This window comes from Danio aesculapii, chromosome 6 (genome assembly GCF_903798145.1).
Source record: "Danio aesculapii chromosome 6, fDanAes4.1, whole genome shotgun sequence".
Taxonomy (NCBI): Eukaryota; Metazoa; Chordata; class Actinopteri; order Cypriniformes; family Danionidae; genus Danio; species Danio aesculapii.
This window is the reverse complement of record NC_079440.1, coordinates 30,926,848-30,945,418: the sequence shown is the minus strand read 5'-3', so window position 1 is coordinate 30,945,418 and position 18,571 is coordinate 30,926,848. Positions and strand designations below refer to the sequence as shown.

The 18,571-nt window shown below is 35.8% G+C and overlaps 1 protein-coding gene across 1 annotated transcript in view; it reads left to right on the top strand.

The window, feature by feature from the left end:
• kif1aa (kinesin family member 1Aa) overlaps nucleotides 1-18,571 on the top strand; it is a 146,147-nt gene that overhangs the window by 64,280 nt on the left and 63,296 nt on the right. The window contains exons 25-32 of the mRNA XM_056459953.1: nucleotides 1,422-1,559; nucleotides 10,648-10,766; nucleotides 11,539-11,624; nucleotides 12,888-13,023; nucleotides 13,899-14,061; nucleotides 14,155-14,245; nucleotides 14,332-14,450; nucleotides 14,566-14,621. Coding sequence (XP_056315928.1) covers nucleotides 1,422-1,559; nucleotides 10,648-10,766; nucleotides 11,539-11,624; nucleotides 12,888-13,023; nucleotides 13,899-14,061; nucleotides 14,155-14,245; nucleotides 14,332-14,450; nucleotides 14,566-14,621 — 908 coding nt within the window. The remainder of the gene's footprint in view (nucleotides 1-1,421; nucleotides 1,560-10,647; nucleotides 10,767-11,538; nucleotides 11,625-12,887; nucleotides 13,024-13,898; nucleotides 14,062-14,154; nucleotides 14,246-14,331; nucleotides 14,451-14,565; nucleotides 14,622-18,571) is intronic.

Genomic DNA, 18,571 nt, shown 5'->3' with positions numbered 1-18,571 from the left:
GGTTGTTTGCTTGCATGTCATTGAAAAATTAAACATAGTTACCGAGTAGAAAATGACTTATAAAAGGAAAAATGGCAACTATGAACTTCTGCAACTGTAGTTGTCGGTGGGATTAAATGTGTTAAGTGAAATGAGCATCTCCATCGAATCCTATTTGATCTGTAATTCACATGTGCTCACCAAACACTGTTTTGTGCTTGAGCACCATCAAGTCAAGTTTTACTGTAACTTCAGCAGCTCAAGGCATGTGAACAAAAGTGGCAATCTCATTGGTTGTCAAACCCCCCAAAAATAAGCCTGAGTTGTTTAAAAATAATTATAAAAAAAGTATTTTTCTATCTGGTGTTTTGTGATTCGGTTTGCACACTCACGTTGGTGCAATTTGTTTAGGCATGAGTCGTTAAACGTTGGCGTTAATCGCACAAAAAAACTCTCCTGGTGTGCATGGTCATTTAACCTGAAACCTTGGACACAAATGTCAATCCTAAATTTAGTTTTCTTTATCGTTGTATTGTGTTTGAACAACTATTTCAAAACACCTTGGTCATGAGGATTTCAGGGGACATTTGAGATTATACCCCCAATAACAATCATTCATTCATTTTCTTTTTGGCTTGGTCCCTTTATTAATCTGGGGTCGCCACAGCAGAATGAACCGCCAACTTATCCAGCATATGTTTTACGCAGCGGATGCCCTTCCAGCTGCAACCCTTCTCAGGGAAACATCCACACACACTCATTCACACTCATACACTACGGACAATTTTAGCCTGCCCAATTCACCTGTACCGCATGTCTTTGGACTGTGGGGGAAACCGGAGCACCCGTAGGAAACCCAATAACAATATTTATGAAAAATATTGTGAATTTCACTTTTCAGCAGAATATTTATGAGCATACTCGTAGCACTGTGATATGGTTATATGGTAAATCAGCACTGCTGCGATTCATGCATAGGTGATGTTTTTGCTTTTTTTACAGACAATAAAAGTAATCTGCTGAAAAGTAAAAATTGTATAATATTTTCTGCTATATTTTTTGTATATTATTTTATATAAAACCCTTTTGTTCGCTTAAAACATGAACAATGGAAAAAAAGATATTTTTAAATATTTATGTGTGTACCTGACTGTTCAAACAGAATAAGCTGCTTAAAAAATGACTTTTTTTTGCTTGAGGTTTCACATTTAATATTAGCTATTGTAGATTTCTCCAAAAAAATATTGTTAAACATTGTAAAATGTACATATAATAAACAAATATGTAATTGAATAAAGCAATAATAAATGCATAACTATGGTTATTGTAAAGAAATTGGAATTTGCGATGCACATTCAGTCTTAGAAAAAAAATTGATTAACTCTTGGTCTACAAATGTTGACTACTATGCAATAATTGATGTGTAATGGCGCCCTCTGCAGGCAGAGACTGGATCTGATGAGAGAGATGTATGATCGCGCTGCTGAGGTGCCCAGCAATGCTGTTGAAGACTGTGACAGCGTGCTGACTGGAGGAGATCCTTTCTACGATCGCTTTCCCTGGTTTCGTCTGGTTGGAAGGTCAGTTATAAGGTCACATCAGAGCATGACAAGACTGGTGTTCAGTAGAGAACGCCTCTTCACACCGTCTAATAAATATCAACAAAACAACAAATTATCATCAACAGTCCTGTCAGATTACTCTCATCAAGTTATACCTGTATTTGATTAGTCTACTGAATGTGAAATTAGTTTAGTTCTCAGTATGTTTTTCATATAACAATATATTTCTTCTTGTGATATTAGCAGGAAAATGGCTGTAAATAGAAATGTAATAAAAGCTGTATAGGGTATATTTAATATTGCTTATTCATCTGAGGAAAATTTTGATATTGCTTTATTTAGAAGAGCCTGAAATCGATTTTTACATGCACTTCAAAATCAGGTCACACACTTCTCTATTGCCCTGTCTGTTTCAGAGCTGTATGAACTCCTCATAATCTAGCCTATATACTATATCTAAGATGTATTTGTACAGAAAAAGAAAAAGAAAATCATCTTCATTTACTCACCCTCATGTTGTTCCAAGCCCATATGACTAAGGAGATGTGGACCAATTTATTGTAAAAAGATATGACTCATTTATAATCAATAAATGAATCAAACACTCAGCTAGGGTGCCTGTCAACCTTTTCAGTTGGTATATTAAAGCTATTACATGACATCAGAAGATTTGGGTTAAGAAAAGTACAAGTTGTAGATTCCATTTTAAATCATTTTAGAGCTTATCGTACACCAGGCTCATTCGTGTTCATCATATACAGTTGATTGAAACAATATTTTCAAAGTACAATTTGAAAACTTTTTGTGTTTTCTAAAAAAAGCCAACCGGTTGGAACAACATGATTACTATTAAAAACTTTATTAAAGCTTTGTGAACTATACAATGCTTACAATCATTCAATAGTGTGGGGTTTACACGTTTGTATTTATTTGTTTAAAGAGGTATCACCTAGACTAAATTTATGTGATCTAAATAATATATAAAAATAGTAATTTTGAGACTTTGTTCTCACAGTTTAAAATATTGAACTATTTTACTTAAAATATGTTACTATTATGTTACTTTGAAAATCATTCATGTTGATTTGGTGCTTAAGAAATACACCTCTCTTTATTATAGAAGTTAAAACAGTTGGTCATTCTTTTTTTGATCGATAAATTATGTGAATATATATATATATTGAAATAAAAAAATGCTTTACTCTCACTTTTGATAAATTAAATATCAATTTTGTTCTCTTACTAAATCCAGACTTTTGAATGGTTCATTTTCAGAAATAAAGGTTCAAAAATCTTTTCAAAATGTGCATGTTTGAACCAAAATGATCGACATTGGTATCTTAAATGTACATAATAACACCTCATAACTGCTGAAATCTACCTTTTGAAAAGGTGCTGCCCCTCATACCTTTATTTCTGTGGTTTTGTGTTAATATTTGCTATTCTTAACAGAATCATGTTATGCTGCCTGTCCCTGATCACATTCCTGATCAGTATTTTTAGGTTCTATATGCCTTATTTATCCGTGACCAAGCTACTAAGTGCAGTTGGCCAATTAGTAGTGTTTACTCACCCACTTGCGAGCAGAAGCAATAAAATAGATAGATGCCCCCTTATACTAACTGGGCTCCCGTGTCTTTGGCTACACCAGAAACCCCCTTTTCTCCACATGCCTTAGTGAGCAAGCGAGCGAGCCCAACTCCTCCCCCACCCCCTCTGAACCCACCTCCACCTCTGAACTCACCGAGCTCGTCCAGTCCTGGCCAGACAAGAAGGTGGGGACAGAGCTGGATGACGATGGTTTCTTATCAGACGACCCGTGCTCGGATTTAGAGGAGGAGGGGGAGGATGATGATGATGATGATGATGACGAAGAGCTCTGCAGAAGCTCCGGCAAAGCTGAGGACCCGTTTTATGATCGCTCACCATTGTTCAGTGTAGTGGGAAGGTTGGTGAGGTTTCAGGAGCATGCTGGGAAAGGAAACTAGCTCTTTCACACTGAGACTGGGTTGCTATACAACACCGCCTTTTAACAATGGTATTACACAGCACTCACTAAAACTATCTTCTATATTTTTAATGATATATTTATTATATTTATGATGTGACTGTTTTGCTTATACATTATGACTGTGCTTGCATTTAACACAGAGTTGAAATAAGCCAGACATATGGAAATATGAATATACAGACATCGTGAGTGAAAGCCATCTTAAATGTTTATTAAACTTGGAGCTCTTATGGGGTTTTTTTTTTTTTTGCCCCGAAGTAACTTTTCACAGTTCCCAGAACTATTTACATAAGTATTTGCTTTTTGACATGTTTGAAGGAACTAGAAGCAATTTGATGTTCTAGAAACACCAACTGGGGGAATTATGTTGGCTTGTATTTCAGTGCAGTGTCTAATCTAGCACAATAGGAACTACAGTGATGTACTGTAAGTTGATTTAAATGTATTTTAAAGTGTTACGAGACATACACATTGAGACACCAGTTTGTCTTTGTCTGTGAACTTGCAATTCTCAGCCTCGATGATATGCAGCACAAGTTGTCACAGTTTTAGTCCTCATTTTTATTGTTGCAAAGCTTATACATCTACACTCCTTCCTGTTTGTTATTAGGCAAGACACACAGTGAAATGTTGACGTTCTCCATCCTCTAGTTGATGATTTTTAGTTAATTTTGGCCTTTGATATCAAACTTGGCCTGCTTGCGTTACTTCAGAGTTCCTGCTGATGGTGTGAATAGGCGGACGGTACAGGAGAAATTAGCTCTCAGGGCATTGAATCTGGAGAATACCATCAAAGGTCTAGTGACAGGGAATTAGCTTATTACAGCATGTCTTGTATTGCATTAATGTTGTTTTATTGTGGTTATATCCATGAATACTTTATGAGTGTTCTTGAACTAATAATGTAACATAGTAAGTTGTTTTAACTCTGAGAATTAAGTTGAAACAATAAATGATCATTAGTTAAACATACAGCTGAAGTCAGAATTATTAGCCCCCCTTTGATTTTTTTTTTGTCTTTATTAAATATTTCCCAAATGATGTTTAACAGAGCAAAGAAATTTTCACAGTATGTCTGATAATATTTTTTCTTCTGGAGAAAGTCTTATTTGTTTTATTTCGGCTAGAATAAAAGCAGTTCTTAATTTTTTTTTAAACTTTTAAAGGTCAAAATTATTAGCCCCTTTAAGCTATATTTTTTGATAGTCTACAGAACAATCCATCATTATACAAAAACTTGCCTAATTTCCCTAACCTGCCTAGTTAACCTAATTAACTTAGTTAAGCCATTAAATGTCACTTTAAGCTTTATAGAAGTGTCTTGAAAAATATCTAGTCAAATATTATTTACTGTCATCATGGCAAAGATAAAATAAATCAGTTATTAGAAATGAGTTATTAAAGGGCATCTATTTTACCCCTTTTTCCAGATTTAATATAAGTCTTTTGTGTCTCCAGAATGTGTCTGTAAAGTTTCCGCTCAAACCACCCATCAGATTATTTATATTTGCTTTCAGTAGTTTGTATTTAAAGAGCTTGTTGCTGTTTTTGTGTTCTGGGCCTTTAAGCCTATAGTCCTCCCCGCCCACCGTTCATACGTGCCTGTCAGTGTGCTTCAATCTCTGCCTTTGGCTTCCTCAGACAACAGACAGACATAAAGGAAGCTGATCTCACGTAGCGTCTGTGATAAATACTATAGTAAGAACTTTACCAAAGAGTATTTGATACATTTGTTGTGGAGTTGCAATGATGAGTCTCACGCGATGTCGTTACAAAGTTCACGCACACACACACACCCACACACACACATAGTGCGGACACAAACACAGACGGCACGCGCGTTTAGCTCTGCACTCTTTTTGCACGCAAATGTGATAGGATACAGGTTAATCTCCACTGCTGTATGGCTCTCTGTTATGTTTGTGTACAAAATAAACCCGATTTAACGTCCACAAAGGGGGAATTGAAGCATCTTCCTTTATAATTGTTCTGACACGCGGCTGTGCTGATGAAGTAAAGCTGAAGTAAATCGCTGTAATTCATTACACACGTGCTCTGTTTTAAAACATCTTAAACTTGTAAAACTCACTCTTGATCACGTTTGATGATCATTGATGATGCTAGAAAACTGAACAGGCCTTTTATTCCCGGTTGCTTTGCGCACGTCTGGTCTTGTTGATATGATTATACACGTTACTACAGAGACATGTTAATACCCAGCTGTCAATAAATTCGGTGGGCTGGGGGACCGCACTCCTACGTCAAGTTGCTGTCAGTCTGAAAACCGCTCCAATTGGTCCACCGTTTTTATGTTGCTAAATTGAAAAAAAAAGTACTGGGTGTGTTTATATCACCCCAATATGGTGGTCTATACACTATATCTACACATATGTCTGTCCAAACAGCTTGAAAAGTTGAATTTTAACCATAGGTGCCCTTTAAAACTATTATGTTTAAAAATGGGGGGGGGGGGGGGGGGGATGGGTAATTCTGACTTTAACTATATATTGTAAAAATCAACATAATGAGTTTTCTTGAACTGTTAATGTAACACGGTAAGTTGTTTTAACTCAGAGAAATCATTTAAAACAATGAATGATCGTTAGTTAAATATAATGTGAAACTCAACATCTTAAGTTGAAATAAAGAATCTTTTGAGTTGAGTTGACTCACGGTTTGAAGACGGCTAGTGAACTTGAGTTTGTAAGTGTGAAGCGTTTTACAGTGTACGGTTTTGTGCTTATTGCAACATGATCCACCAGTCATATGTTCTGTATGAAGCAGGACCATCTGAGGAAAACAGGAGGGTTTAACTGAAAAAGCAAAAGGGAGTGAGTTATCTGTTAAACGTTACCATGCTTTCACCTTCTGGAATGACTACCGCAGATGACATCTCATATGTCAGATGAGCTAGTGATGACATTATGATGACGTGTGATTAGTACTGTAGTGGTGTCTCATTTTTTAGGGAAATATTTTCATTGCTTCTACTTCACATGTCAAAGATCAGAGGGTTAGGGGTATAAAAAAGAACTGGGATTGGATTTTAGTAATGTGGCTGACCTAAATGCAGAAAGAATATTGTACAAAGGACACTCATAATTATCAAAATGTCAAGGTCAAAATGTCTTGTTAAATATAATTTGACTAATTTATGAAAAGGTCAATTTATTTCACTTGTATATTATTCAGAATAATTATCATTTCAAAATCAGCTTCACAAAATGTGCACATTTCAAAATTAGAAAGAATGAAGGGGTTGATTATACGGTGGACAATACAGCGGTCAAGCATATACATAATCTGAGTCATAGTCTACTGAAGTGTAGATACAGTGCTCAGCATACATGAGTACACCCCATTTTGAAAATGTGCATATGGGTAATATATATTTAAAGATATATTTATTAAAATAATATTTTAGTCACAGAACATCTTTAGAAATGGAAAGATAATACAAAAATCTAAAAATAAATATATAAATCAACAAAATTATATATATATATATTTTTCTCTTTATTTTTGCTATTTTTGAAAATGTAATTTAATAATTTTTCACTAACATATTAATTTGGGCTGCTAATTTTTGAACCATTATTGTAAGTTAGGTCCCACTTTATATTAAGTGTCGCTTATACCTGTGAATTTACATGGTAACTGTGTAAGTAGTATATAACTACAGTGTATGTACACACTGGTACATGGTACTTGTGTAATACTGGTGCAACTACACACATGTAACAGTCTACTGAATAGTATGTGTGAATTCAAATGTGTAGTAGGACATTGGTAAAAAACATTTAAAAAATACACATCTGTATCAAGAATTACATAAGTGCAACAATATGTACTTGCAGGTATTTTCCCCCTTCCACACCTGTTTGCATACCATGTACGTCTGTATTAAAATAAGAATGGCAGAACTAATGCTGCATTAGAAGGTTTCATCTTGTGTTACCAGTGTAATTACTAGGTGAATCCTCAGGAACTGTCCACTCAATATAAAGTGTAAAACGGTTTAACAACAGGAAACTTTTCCCAAAAAGTATAAGTGGACAGTATATAGAAATATACAAATGCCTTATGTCAGGGGTCACCAATCTCGGTCCAGGAGGGCCGGTGTCCCTGCAGGGTTTAGCTCCAACTTGCCTCAACACACCTGCCTGGGTGTTTCAAGTATACCTAGTAAGACCTTGATTAGCTTGTTCAGGTGTGTTTGATTAGGGTCTGTAGGACACCGGCCCTCCAGGAACATGTTTGGTGACCCCTGCCTTATGTTTATATGTTGTTTTAAAGTAAATTGTAAAATCACATCAATAATTCACATTAAAGGGGTAGTTTACCAAAGATTGTGTTATTAATGTCCTATTACACATTTGAACTTACACATACTATTGTGTGTTGGTACATGTGTGTAGTTGCACCAGTATTACACAAGTAAATACTATGTACCAGTGTGTACATACACTGTAGTTACATACTACTTACGCATCTAGTTACCATGTAAGTTCACAGGTATAAGCGACACTTAATATATAAAGTGGGACCGCATCGGTCAGAAAATATTAGTTTAAATGAGAGATTTGTTAGGGGTAAAAGAATTCATCATTTTTTCTTCAAAATTGTACCACTTGACATAAAAAAAAACATTAAAACAACACAAAAACTCTCATGAGAGGGAATAACGTAAATCTTTTGGTCAAGAGAAAACCCTCAAAGAATTGAAAGGAATGTCTTTTGTGACTTAACTTATTCAGCATGTCTGGACTTTACCCCGTCTTCTCCCATTTTCATACATTTGACTTCCATCTGATCGCTGCAGACACACACCTTGAGCTGTGGGTTTGATTTGGACCTAATAGCTGATAATCAAAATGGGGAATTTGCCGTATCTGACTCTCGTATCACGCCAAGGTCTGTGTCCCAGCTTTACATGCACCGCATTACTTCTTCAAAGGCCTCCGTCAGCTTTGAAGCGCTTTCTCCAAACACTCATATTAGCTGTTTGTTTTGTGTTCCGCAGAAACAAACAAGACCAGATTTTTGTTACATGGCATGAATGTCTGATGAACGAGGGGGGAAAAAAGCTATTCATCTAATTACTTGCTAATTGGTTCCCATAATGCTGCAGTTTGGTTCCTCCAAGTGTTCACATTTCTCAAGATGAAAGAGCTGGTTTCTAGCACAGCTGTCTCTCTTCTGGGCATGTGAGATCATGTGCCGTTTTTTGTTTTTTTGTCAGATTTTACATGGAAACCTTTGATGAATCGGCTCACTCTTTTAAGTTGCGCTTGAGCAATGTACTGCACATCTATGTCAGTATGGCCGCTTTTTGCAGTGTTTTATTTCCTTTTTTGATGTCTGTTAATGGTATTGTCTGTTCACGCTCACAGTGTCCAGTAAAGTCACATTCGATGTCACCTTTCACCTTTTTTGTCCCACGCATGCTTTTTTGTACCTCACCAAACTCCTTTTTTTGTCCACCACTTTTGTATCATTCAGTGTCTACATATGGAGGATGGGCAATGTAGTCCTTGACAGCAAATTATTTAGAAAAATGATGAACTAAATAAAATATGTTTAATGTTTAAAATGTTTTTAAAAAATCTGAATGTCAAAAATATAAAGAGTCTGTTTCTTGTTCTGGTAATAGAGCTATAGATTATCCAAATATCCCATAATCATCAACATTAAAATACATTTAGTCTCTCATTTAACATATCAAATCACAAACTGTCTTTTTATAGTGATGTGTAAACATTGAGACCACTAGTCAAAATGGAAATACAGATATTTTCAGTCCAACACAGTTATTTTTATGAATTTGCAGCTTGATTTCTGCCAAAGCATCTTCTTATGTGATTTTAATGGAAACAATAAGTTTACTTTTAGTTCAAAATTAACTTTCATTCTTGACCCACAGTAAAAAGTGCTGTTTATTTCTAATTTTATTCACACTTTACTGTTCTAAGGTTTGTTGGTTTTATGATATGTTCATGTTTTTGAAAGAACTGCTGTCCAAGACACTTATTTGATCAGAAATACATTATAAACAGTATTTTTGGTTAATAGTATTATATTTTTTTAACAGTTTAATGCGTTTTAAAATTTAAATTTGATCACATGATAGCAAAGATTAATTTTTAGTAACTATTAATCGGGTAACGTTCTGATATACTGGTTTGATTTTTGAGCAGTTTTTCCTTTTATTACAATTGTTGAACTATTTGTGGAAATTGTGATAGTTTTTTGTGTTTTTTTTTTAGGATTCTTATTCAACATAACTGATTTTTAAAGTATATTTTTTGCAACATTCGAAATGCCTTTAAACGTCACTTTTGTTTGGCAACTTTTGTTATTATGATAGTTCTTTAGTATTTTTAATACTCTTTATGAAAGTGATTCCTTCATATCTCTATATTATTTTTTAAATCCTGTAATTTGGTTGTCACAGAAGTGTAAAAGCTTATTTCTACCTCAAAAAAGCTAAACAAAAAACAAACGTGACATTTTAGAGATCACGATCATTTACTTTTTGCTTGTAGTTTTTATGACCAAAAATATTATTATATATTTAACAGTTCTGATTTTTTTTGCCCTCAAGCTGCAAGTCTCTTAAAGGCAATATGCCTTTATTTCTCACAGCTCTGATAAGAAAAGGTCGGAAATGCAATATAAAGAAGAGTAAAAAGTCAAAATTACAGTAACATTAACTTGCTAGACTGAGTTTATATTTTAAAGACATTGTGAGACATAAACTTAAACCTACTGTAAGATACAAGCTTCCTTGCAATTTCTTATGGTATACATTTTTTGGTTTATTTATAGTTTTGAAACATAATCCTTAATTTTCTGTGGTCTCAGAATAATTTTTTTCTGTAGGTTTTAAGGTTCATCATCACTCCTTAAACTCCTCCAAAATGTAAAATAGTTCTAAACACTCACACAATCTTAGTCTGTAAGGAACAAATGCAATCATGTCCAGGGCCACAGCAGTGCCTGTTTGTGTGTCTATGTCGCTCAGTGTTGAGTCTGTCCTGTTTCTACACATTCAATCCCTTGGGTACATATTTTCTTTGCCTCTCTCTCCTGCAGGGCGTTTGTCTATTTGAGTAATCTGCTGTATCCTGTGCCTCTGGTCCACCGGGTTGCCATCGTCAATGAGAAGGGAGAAGTCAAAGGTTTCCTCAGAGTAGCTGTACAGGCAATATCAGGTAAGATCAGGACTGCAAGTGTCCTGCAAATCCCACTGGTGAGTAGAGGGGCATATATTTTAGGAATTTAGTGATTTATGTAACAAAAATTATATTTACTTGTATATTAGCTTGTGTTCATAATGCACTAAATCAAATGATGCACAAAAATACTGTTTAAATACAGAACACAAAAAACTTGCTACTTATTTTTGTTATTATTAAAGGGATAGATCACCAAAAATGAAAATGATATCATCACTTACTCATCCTTCACTTGTTCCAGACTTGCTTGAGTGTCTTTCTTCTGTCAAACACAAATGAATTTTTGGAAAAATCAGCCATTGACTTCCATACTTTTATCAACATTGTTTAACATTGCTTGATTTGTGTTCAGTGGAAGTAAAAAAATATTTTAATAAACTTTAAAACCCCTTAACTGTGAGTAAATTAGCATTTTTGTTGCGTGAAGTATCCCTTTAAGTTTTAAATATTTAAATAAATTAAAAATAAAAACTGCATTTAGACGTTGCAATGCACAATATGAAAAAGATGTATTCTTTATGTGATTTGCTGAAGATTATACTATTTACACAGCTTGTTTTAAAAGATTTTAACTTTAAATTTGTTGAAGATAAGTATTTTCTAAATGTGAAAACATGGCAAGTAAAAGGCTGAAAGCATCCGTAATACAGTATGTGGTGATTATTGTGGTATTGTATGTAATATGAAGGGCAAACTGTGTGTGACTTCTTGTGGAAGTGATGTGAAGGTGCTCTGGTTTTTCCTCCAGCCGATGAAGAGGCACCAGACTATGGCTCTGGTGTCAGACAGTCAGGCACTGCCAAGATTTCTTTTGAGGACCAGCAGTTTGAGAAGGTATTAACATTTAATAACTTATAGTAGAACCAAGCTGAGATAAGTCTAGTTTTAGCTAGCTCTTAAGTATTTCTTTGAAAATATGCCTTGTGAGTGTGATCTAAATAGTAGTTTGTTCTTGTAGTTGTCAGAAATGCTAAATATAAACGCAGATTTTTGGCTTTATTCTTGTTAATTTAGCAGTTCTCAATTTTTATATTTTGCTTTTTTCGCAATATTGCCTTTTTTCGCAGACTTTTTTCTAACATTTTTCACAATTGCAAGTTTATATGCTTTTTTAGAATTGTGAAACATTAATTACATTAAATTGTGACTTGCAAATTTATTCTATCAGTGGCAAAAAAAGAGGAAGAATTGTGAAAATTTTTTACATTTTTATTTTTAAAAGGGCCCGGGCAGATACAAGGTTCAATACAAGAAAACACAAAAAAACCAAGGTGACCAGCTTTGCTCATAGTTATTGATAGTAATCATAGTTATGAATAATAATAATAATTATTCTTTTTGTAAAGTAATTTTTATACTTAAAAAGCAGCTAAAACAACTATTAAAAACAACATCAACATAATTGAATCTTTAAATGATATGAGCAAATACAAACAAATGTAAGCAAAAACCAAAAGCAAAATAAACACAAAGCAAGTATAAGCAAATACTAAAAACAAAACAGACACAAGCCATAAAAGGAAATACAATTTAAACAATAATGATATTCAATATATTTAAAAAAAAATAAATCATATTAATATTAAATTAGCATGTTTTTATATATTAATACAGACTCTTTCACTTTATTCGTTAGACAGTTCCAATTTTTTGGAGCATAGTGACTAAAAGAGACGCTGCCAGATCACTTGAAATTTACTGTGTAAAATATTTCAAGTGCAGCTCTAGCCTGGAGGATCATAACACAAAGGTGTCAGGTTATTCAGTGCTTTATAAAGGAATACACGAATCTTAAAAACAATCCTTTGGTGCACTGGAAACCAGTGTAATTCTATTAAAGCCAGCGTAGTATGCTCTAACTTGTTCAATTTTATTAATACTCTAGTCTAGCTGCTTCATTTTGTGTGTTTCAGCTTTACTATAGAACTCTTAGGTAAACCAGTGTACACAACATTACAGTAGTGGAGTCAAGATAAATGTATGAATTAGTTTTGTTTGCATCATTAAAAGTTAAGAATGGATCCTGGCAATGTTACTCAAGGGATATAATATATTTAATATATATCAAAATAGTTTTTTCTTTTTCTTGTTGAGCAGTTCCAGTCAGAGTCGTGTCCTTCTGGTCTTTCGCGTGCTGCCGTTTCTCAAGAAGAGTTGAGGATTGTGGAGGGTGAAGGACAGAGCGCAGAGATGGGACTGTCAGCAGATGAGGTCAACAATAATACATGTACAGGTAAAAAAAAAAAAGCATGAAACATGAATGATATCTGAAATGCAAATGTAAAAAATATATATTTTTACTTTTTTTTTTTTATGAGTGTCTTATGCTTATAATCCATACATTTATTTAATAAAAATACTTAAATATTGCAATATGGTGAGCAGACTTCTGAGATGTAAACTGAGGGCAATGTAGTTCAGTGGTCAATAGCAAATTATGGGTTTAAATATGGGGACAAAAAAATATTTTACATTATTATTTTAAGTAAAACAACTCCAGTTGAGGACACAACAGCAAAAACTTAGACATCCCCCCAGAAAATAAGAAGATCTATTCCTATTTGGTCTATTCCTAAAATGGTCAAACTATTTTAAATAACTAATTCTGTATATGCTTGAACAGGATTGATTATTAATCAGTTTGGGATTTTTTGATCAGTAGGAAAAAAAAGTGACATCAGTGACCTTAGAGCAGGGATGGGCAAACTCGATCCTGGAGGGCCGGTGTCCCTGCATAGTTTTGCACCAACCCTAATCAAACACACCTGCTTGTAGCTTTCTAGTGATCTTGAAGACACTAATTAAGGTGTTCAGGTGTGTTTGATTAGTGTTGGAGCAAAACTCTGCAGGGACACCGGCCCTCCAGGATCGAGTTTGCCCATGCCTGCCTTAGAGTCAAGTTTTATCAACTTAATAGGTTTGTGTGGAATGAAAGTATTCATTTTTCCTGACCCCAACCATTTTAACTGTTATGTATAAGTTGTGAAAAAGGCCTGTGAGTGTGTGTCGGAACTCTGAATCTATATGTCAGCTTCAGCTGCCCCATGGAGTTTTCAGATCTCTTTGATTTGACATATTTTCTTATATTTTCTTATATTTTCTGTCCAGCTAACCCAGAGGAGCTGGACAGCCCTGTCAAAGCAGGTCTTGATGGGATGCTGGACGGCGCTCTGGATCACTTGAGGATTGGTGAAGTCTTCACATTCAGAGTTACTGTTCTGCAGGCGTCAAGCATTTCCGCCGAGTACGCAGACATATTCTGCCAGTTCAAGTGAGTGCCTCTGTTCTCTTCTGAACTTTCCACCGGCGCACATTTGACATTGTTCTGTATCTCATTTACTTTCATTAAACTTCTCGTTTGTAGTTTTATTCACAGGCACGATGAAGCGTTTTCCACCGAGCCGTTGAAGAACACTGGACGTGGTCCACCGCTTGGCTTCTATCATGTGCAGAATGTGAGCTTTACACTGTAACGCTGAGCACTACATCACACTCTTTTATGAGGCTGAGAGTAAAACACTTGTTTCTTCCATTTTTCCAGATTGCAGTGGAAGTGACTAAGTCCTTTATTGAGTACATAAAAACTCAGCCAATCGTGTTTGAAGTCTTTGGACACTACCAGAAGCAGCCTTTCCCTGCGCTCTGCAAGGATCTCATTAGGTAGATCCTGGCAATATTTATTATTTCCAACTCTGATTAATACATGCTACAAATGTCTGGATTCATCCATCAAAATTTACAAAAGTGAAGCCAATTCTTTTTATTCTTCTTTCAGCCCATTGCGCCCATGCAGACGGCAGTTCCCGAGGGTCATGCCTCTTTCCAAACCAGGTGAGAGCAAGTAATATTATGTTATGACTATTAGCATAGATTAACCTTTTTTACCTCCATTGGAAACTGTATGTTTTGGTAACCCCCCAAAAAATCAAATGCAATTGCCAAATCATGTAGAGCAGGGGTGTAAAACTCGGTCCTGGAGAGTTTATCAACACACCTGCCAGGACGTTTCTAGTATATCTAGTAAGAGCTTGATTAGCTGGTTTAGGTGTGTTTGATTTGGGTTGAAGCTAAACTCTCCTGGACACTGGCCCTCCAGGACCGAGTTTGGACATCCCTAATGTAAAGCTTGAAGCTGTTTAACACACAAAGGGCGCAAAAAATGACAAAAACTATATAGTACATATACATTTGCATCCCAATTCAGAGACTGCATCTTTCCAAGAGAAACAGACTTTGGAAGATGTGTCTGTCAAAGTCCAATTAACCCCAACACGCATTGTGAAAAAGGATGGTCCTAGGTGCAGTATTGTGGATGAGTGGCAGTAACGTTTGTACTGAACCTTTTAAAAACGATTCATTAATTAATTTTCCTTCGGCTTAGTCCCTTATTTATCAGGTGTCACCACAGTGGAATGAACCGCCAACTATTCTAGCATATGTTTTAAGCAGCGGATACCCTTCTAGCCACAACGCAGTACTGGTAAACACCCATACACTCTCTGCCAATTTTGTTTTGCTCAATTCACCAATACTGCATGTCTTTGGACTGTGGAGGAAACTGGAACACACAGAGGAAACCCATGCAAACTCGGGAAGAACATGCAAACTCCACACAAATGTCAACTGGTCCAGCTGGGAATCAAACCAGCAGTCTTCTTGCTGTGAGATGACAGTGCTAACCATTGAGCCACCATGCTGCCTCTTTTGAACATGTTATTAAACTGATATAATATTTGCATTTACATTTATTCATTCATTTTCTTTTCGGCTTAGTCCCTTTATTAATCTGGGGTCGCCACAGCAGAATGAACCGCCAACTATTCTGTCTTTGAACCGCCAACTTATCCAGCATATGTTTCATGCAGCAGATGCCCTTCCAGCCGCAACCCATCCCCGAGGCTCTAACCAGCAACATTGCTGTGAGGTGAACGTGCTACCCCCTTCACCACTGCGTCGCCTTTACAACTATTCATTTAGCAAAATTAATTTAGCTATTATTCAAAAGCAGCTTAAAATCGAGGATAAAAGAGGCACATTAAATCACAAGAGAGCAGCATTATATAGATGTCATCTCAAGTCTAAGTTGTAAATCACGCAGCAGCACGAGTGGTCTTTGATGAACCCAAAAGAGCACATGTCACTCCGCTACTCACCCGTTTGCACTGGCTGCCAGTTGCTGCTCGCATCAAATTCAAAGCTCTGATGTTTGCTTACAAAGCGACCTCTGGCTTTGCTCCTTCTTATCTGCTCTCACTTCTGCAGATTTATGTGCCCTCCAGAAACTTGCGTTCTGTGAATGAACGTCGCCTCGTGGTTCCATCCCCAAGAGGGAAAAAATCACTTTCCCGAACTCTCGCATTCAATCTGCCCAGTTGGTGGAATGAACTCCCTAACTACATCAGAACAGCAGAGTCACTTGCTGTCTTCAAGAAACGACTAAAAACTCAACTATTTAGTCTCCACTTTCCCTCCTAATCTGTAACTGCCTCTCTGGCTATACCACTAACTGTACTCTCTCTCTCTCAAAAAAAAAAAAAAAAAAAAAAAATTTCTAATGCTTTGCTTCTTAGACTTTACACACCTAAAACTTGTCTATAGCACTTGTTCACTGCTGCTCTTATAGTTGTGTAAATTGCTTTCTTGTCCTCATTTGTAAGTCGCTTTGGATAAAAGCGTCTGCTAAATGACTAAATGTAAATGACTAAATGTAAATCTATCTAAGAACAAACCACCAGTTAATATGATAGGTCTATATTTGTTCCAGTTAGTCCATTTATGTACAAATTAAAAATAAATATATTTATAAAATTACATCTTATACAACAAAAGTTGTCAGGAAGAACCAGAAAAGATTTACAGTGATGCCACAGAACAACTTTTTTGGTTTCTCAAAGAAGTCCAAAGCGATTAAGTTCATCAGTGTTTTTTAAATAGATGTTAATAATCTAAAGAACCTACTGTATGCACTTTTATGAAGTGAAAAGGTTCAATGGATGCAAATGGTTCACCATGGAAGCTGCCAATAAAGCAGCATTATTTTTAACTGTAATAAGATACGTTAAAATTGTAAATTGTTTGTATTTTTATCATCTGTATTAGTAAATATAAGCGTAAACTGAAGTTCAATACATTTGAATGTGTAATTCGACATATAAAAAAAAAGTGCTGCTGTTGTCAACCCCAACAACCTAGTGGTGAAGTGCGTCGGCGTGTAGTAATGCGACCCAAGTTTGATTCCCAGCTCATGGTGATCCTTCCCCTCTCTCTCTGTTCTCTACACATTCCAGTTTCCACTCCACTGTCCTGTCTAGTAAAAAAGGTGAAAAAAAAAAAAAAATATATATATATGTGTATTATTTTTTTTAAAATGTCCCATTGACATTTCCTCCTGATCCATCTGCTATTTAAGCTTCATTATACCAGAAAAGAAGGATCTATTTGAAGAAGACTTTGAATGATGACTGTATATGCAGCCCCTGAATTGTGATGCAGCTATAGCATGAATATGTTCAAATAGATGTGCTACATCTGCCATGTCATTGTATATTCAATATTCATATCATTGTCATATGACCTACAGCATCAATTCAGTCACTTTATTTATGAATCCTCTCCAGTGGCTTTATGAAATAGTAAGGCATTCATTTGATTCACACATTAGCATTTCACTGCAAGCAGCAGAATATGTATATTCTGCTTACTGTTTTGCACCCATTTTGGTCACACTGCTCGAATTACAAACTGTTTTTCTCCTATTCTGTTGTATGATGCAGGAGAAATTGTGTTGCCTTTTTTGCTCTATTTGCTGTTTGGGGTCACGGTGTTTATGTTGTTGGTGGTGGGTGTAGCCGCAGATAACGACACCCCTCCTGATCGCGAGAAGAACCTGGAGCTGATTCGTTACCTGCTGCCTGAGGTCTTCAATGGGTCTTTGGTGGACTCGCTGTCAACCCACGCCCTCAATGCAGCAGGCGTGGCTGTTTCCTACCTCCTTGAGGGGGAGGAGCAAGCCAGACTGCCAGCTCCACCCCTGTCTATCTGTTCAGTAATAAAAGCGCAGAAGCCTGGTCTGTAATTGTTCAGAGTGCCAAAGAACGTCCCTGAAACCCAACCTCTAGTCAGTCTAATGCACAAATATCATATCTTTTTTTTATCTTTAAATATAGGGCTAATTTTAAATTCTGATTGTAAAATTTTTAAATAAAAGAAAGAGTTTTGTTTACTCATTTCTCCATTCAACTAGTCACAAAAAAAATCCTCTGCATTGACAGACTAAAGGATGCCTTGTTCCAGGGACTGTGTTTCGGCCTGTTCAAACTGTGTGTGGGTGTCCTGTCTTTTTCTCTCCCTCAGACTCTCCAAACAAACCTCTTCAAGCAGATGGACAATTCTGGCCTTTCTCTTTGACGTTATTTACCAGAAAGCGATGAATAATACTGGAATAAGACTGCATGAGTAAAACTGGTTGTTCTGTCACTTGAAACTGAGCTTGATGATGCAGTGGTCCCTAAACCTTTGCAGGATACTACTTTTGGCCAATTATTATAAATAGAGAGAAATATTTTAAATATTTTATTTCAAAAGACCCACCCCCTACTCACAAATATCCAGAATTTGTCCCATACATGAGCTCATTTGTCCTATTTTGACTGCTATTCCATTGTAAACTGTGAAAATAAACCATCCAAAAGGCTGTAAGACCAAGCGGAATCCTCCGTTGGCTGTCATGACTTCAGCTAATCAGTTTTGTTCAATGCAAACAATTGTTTTTCATGAGTCCA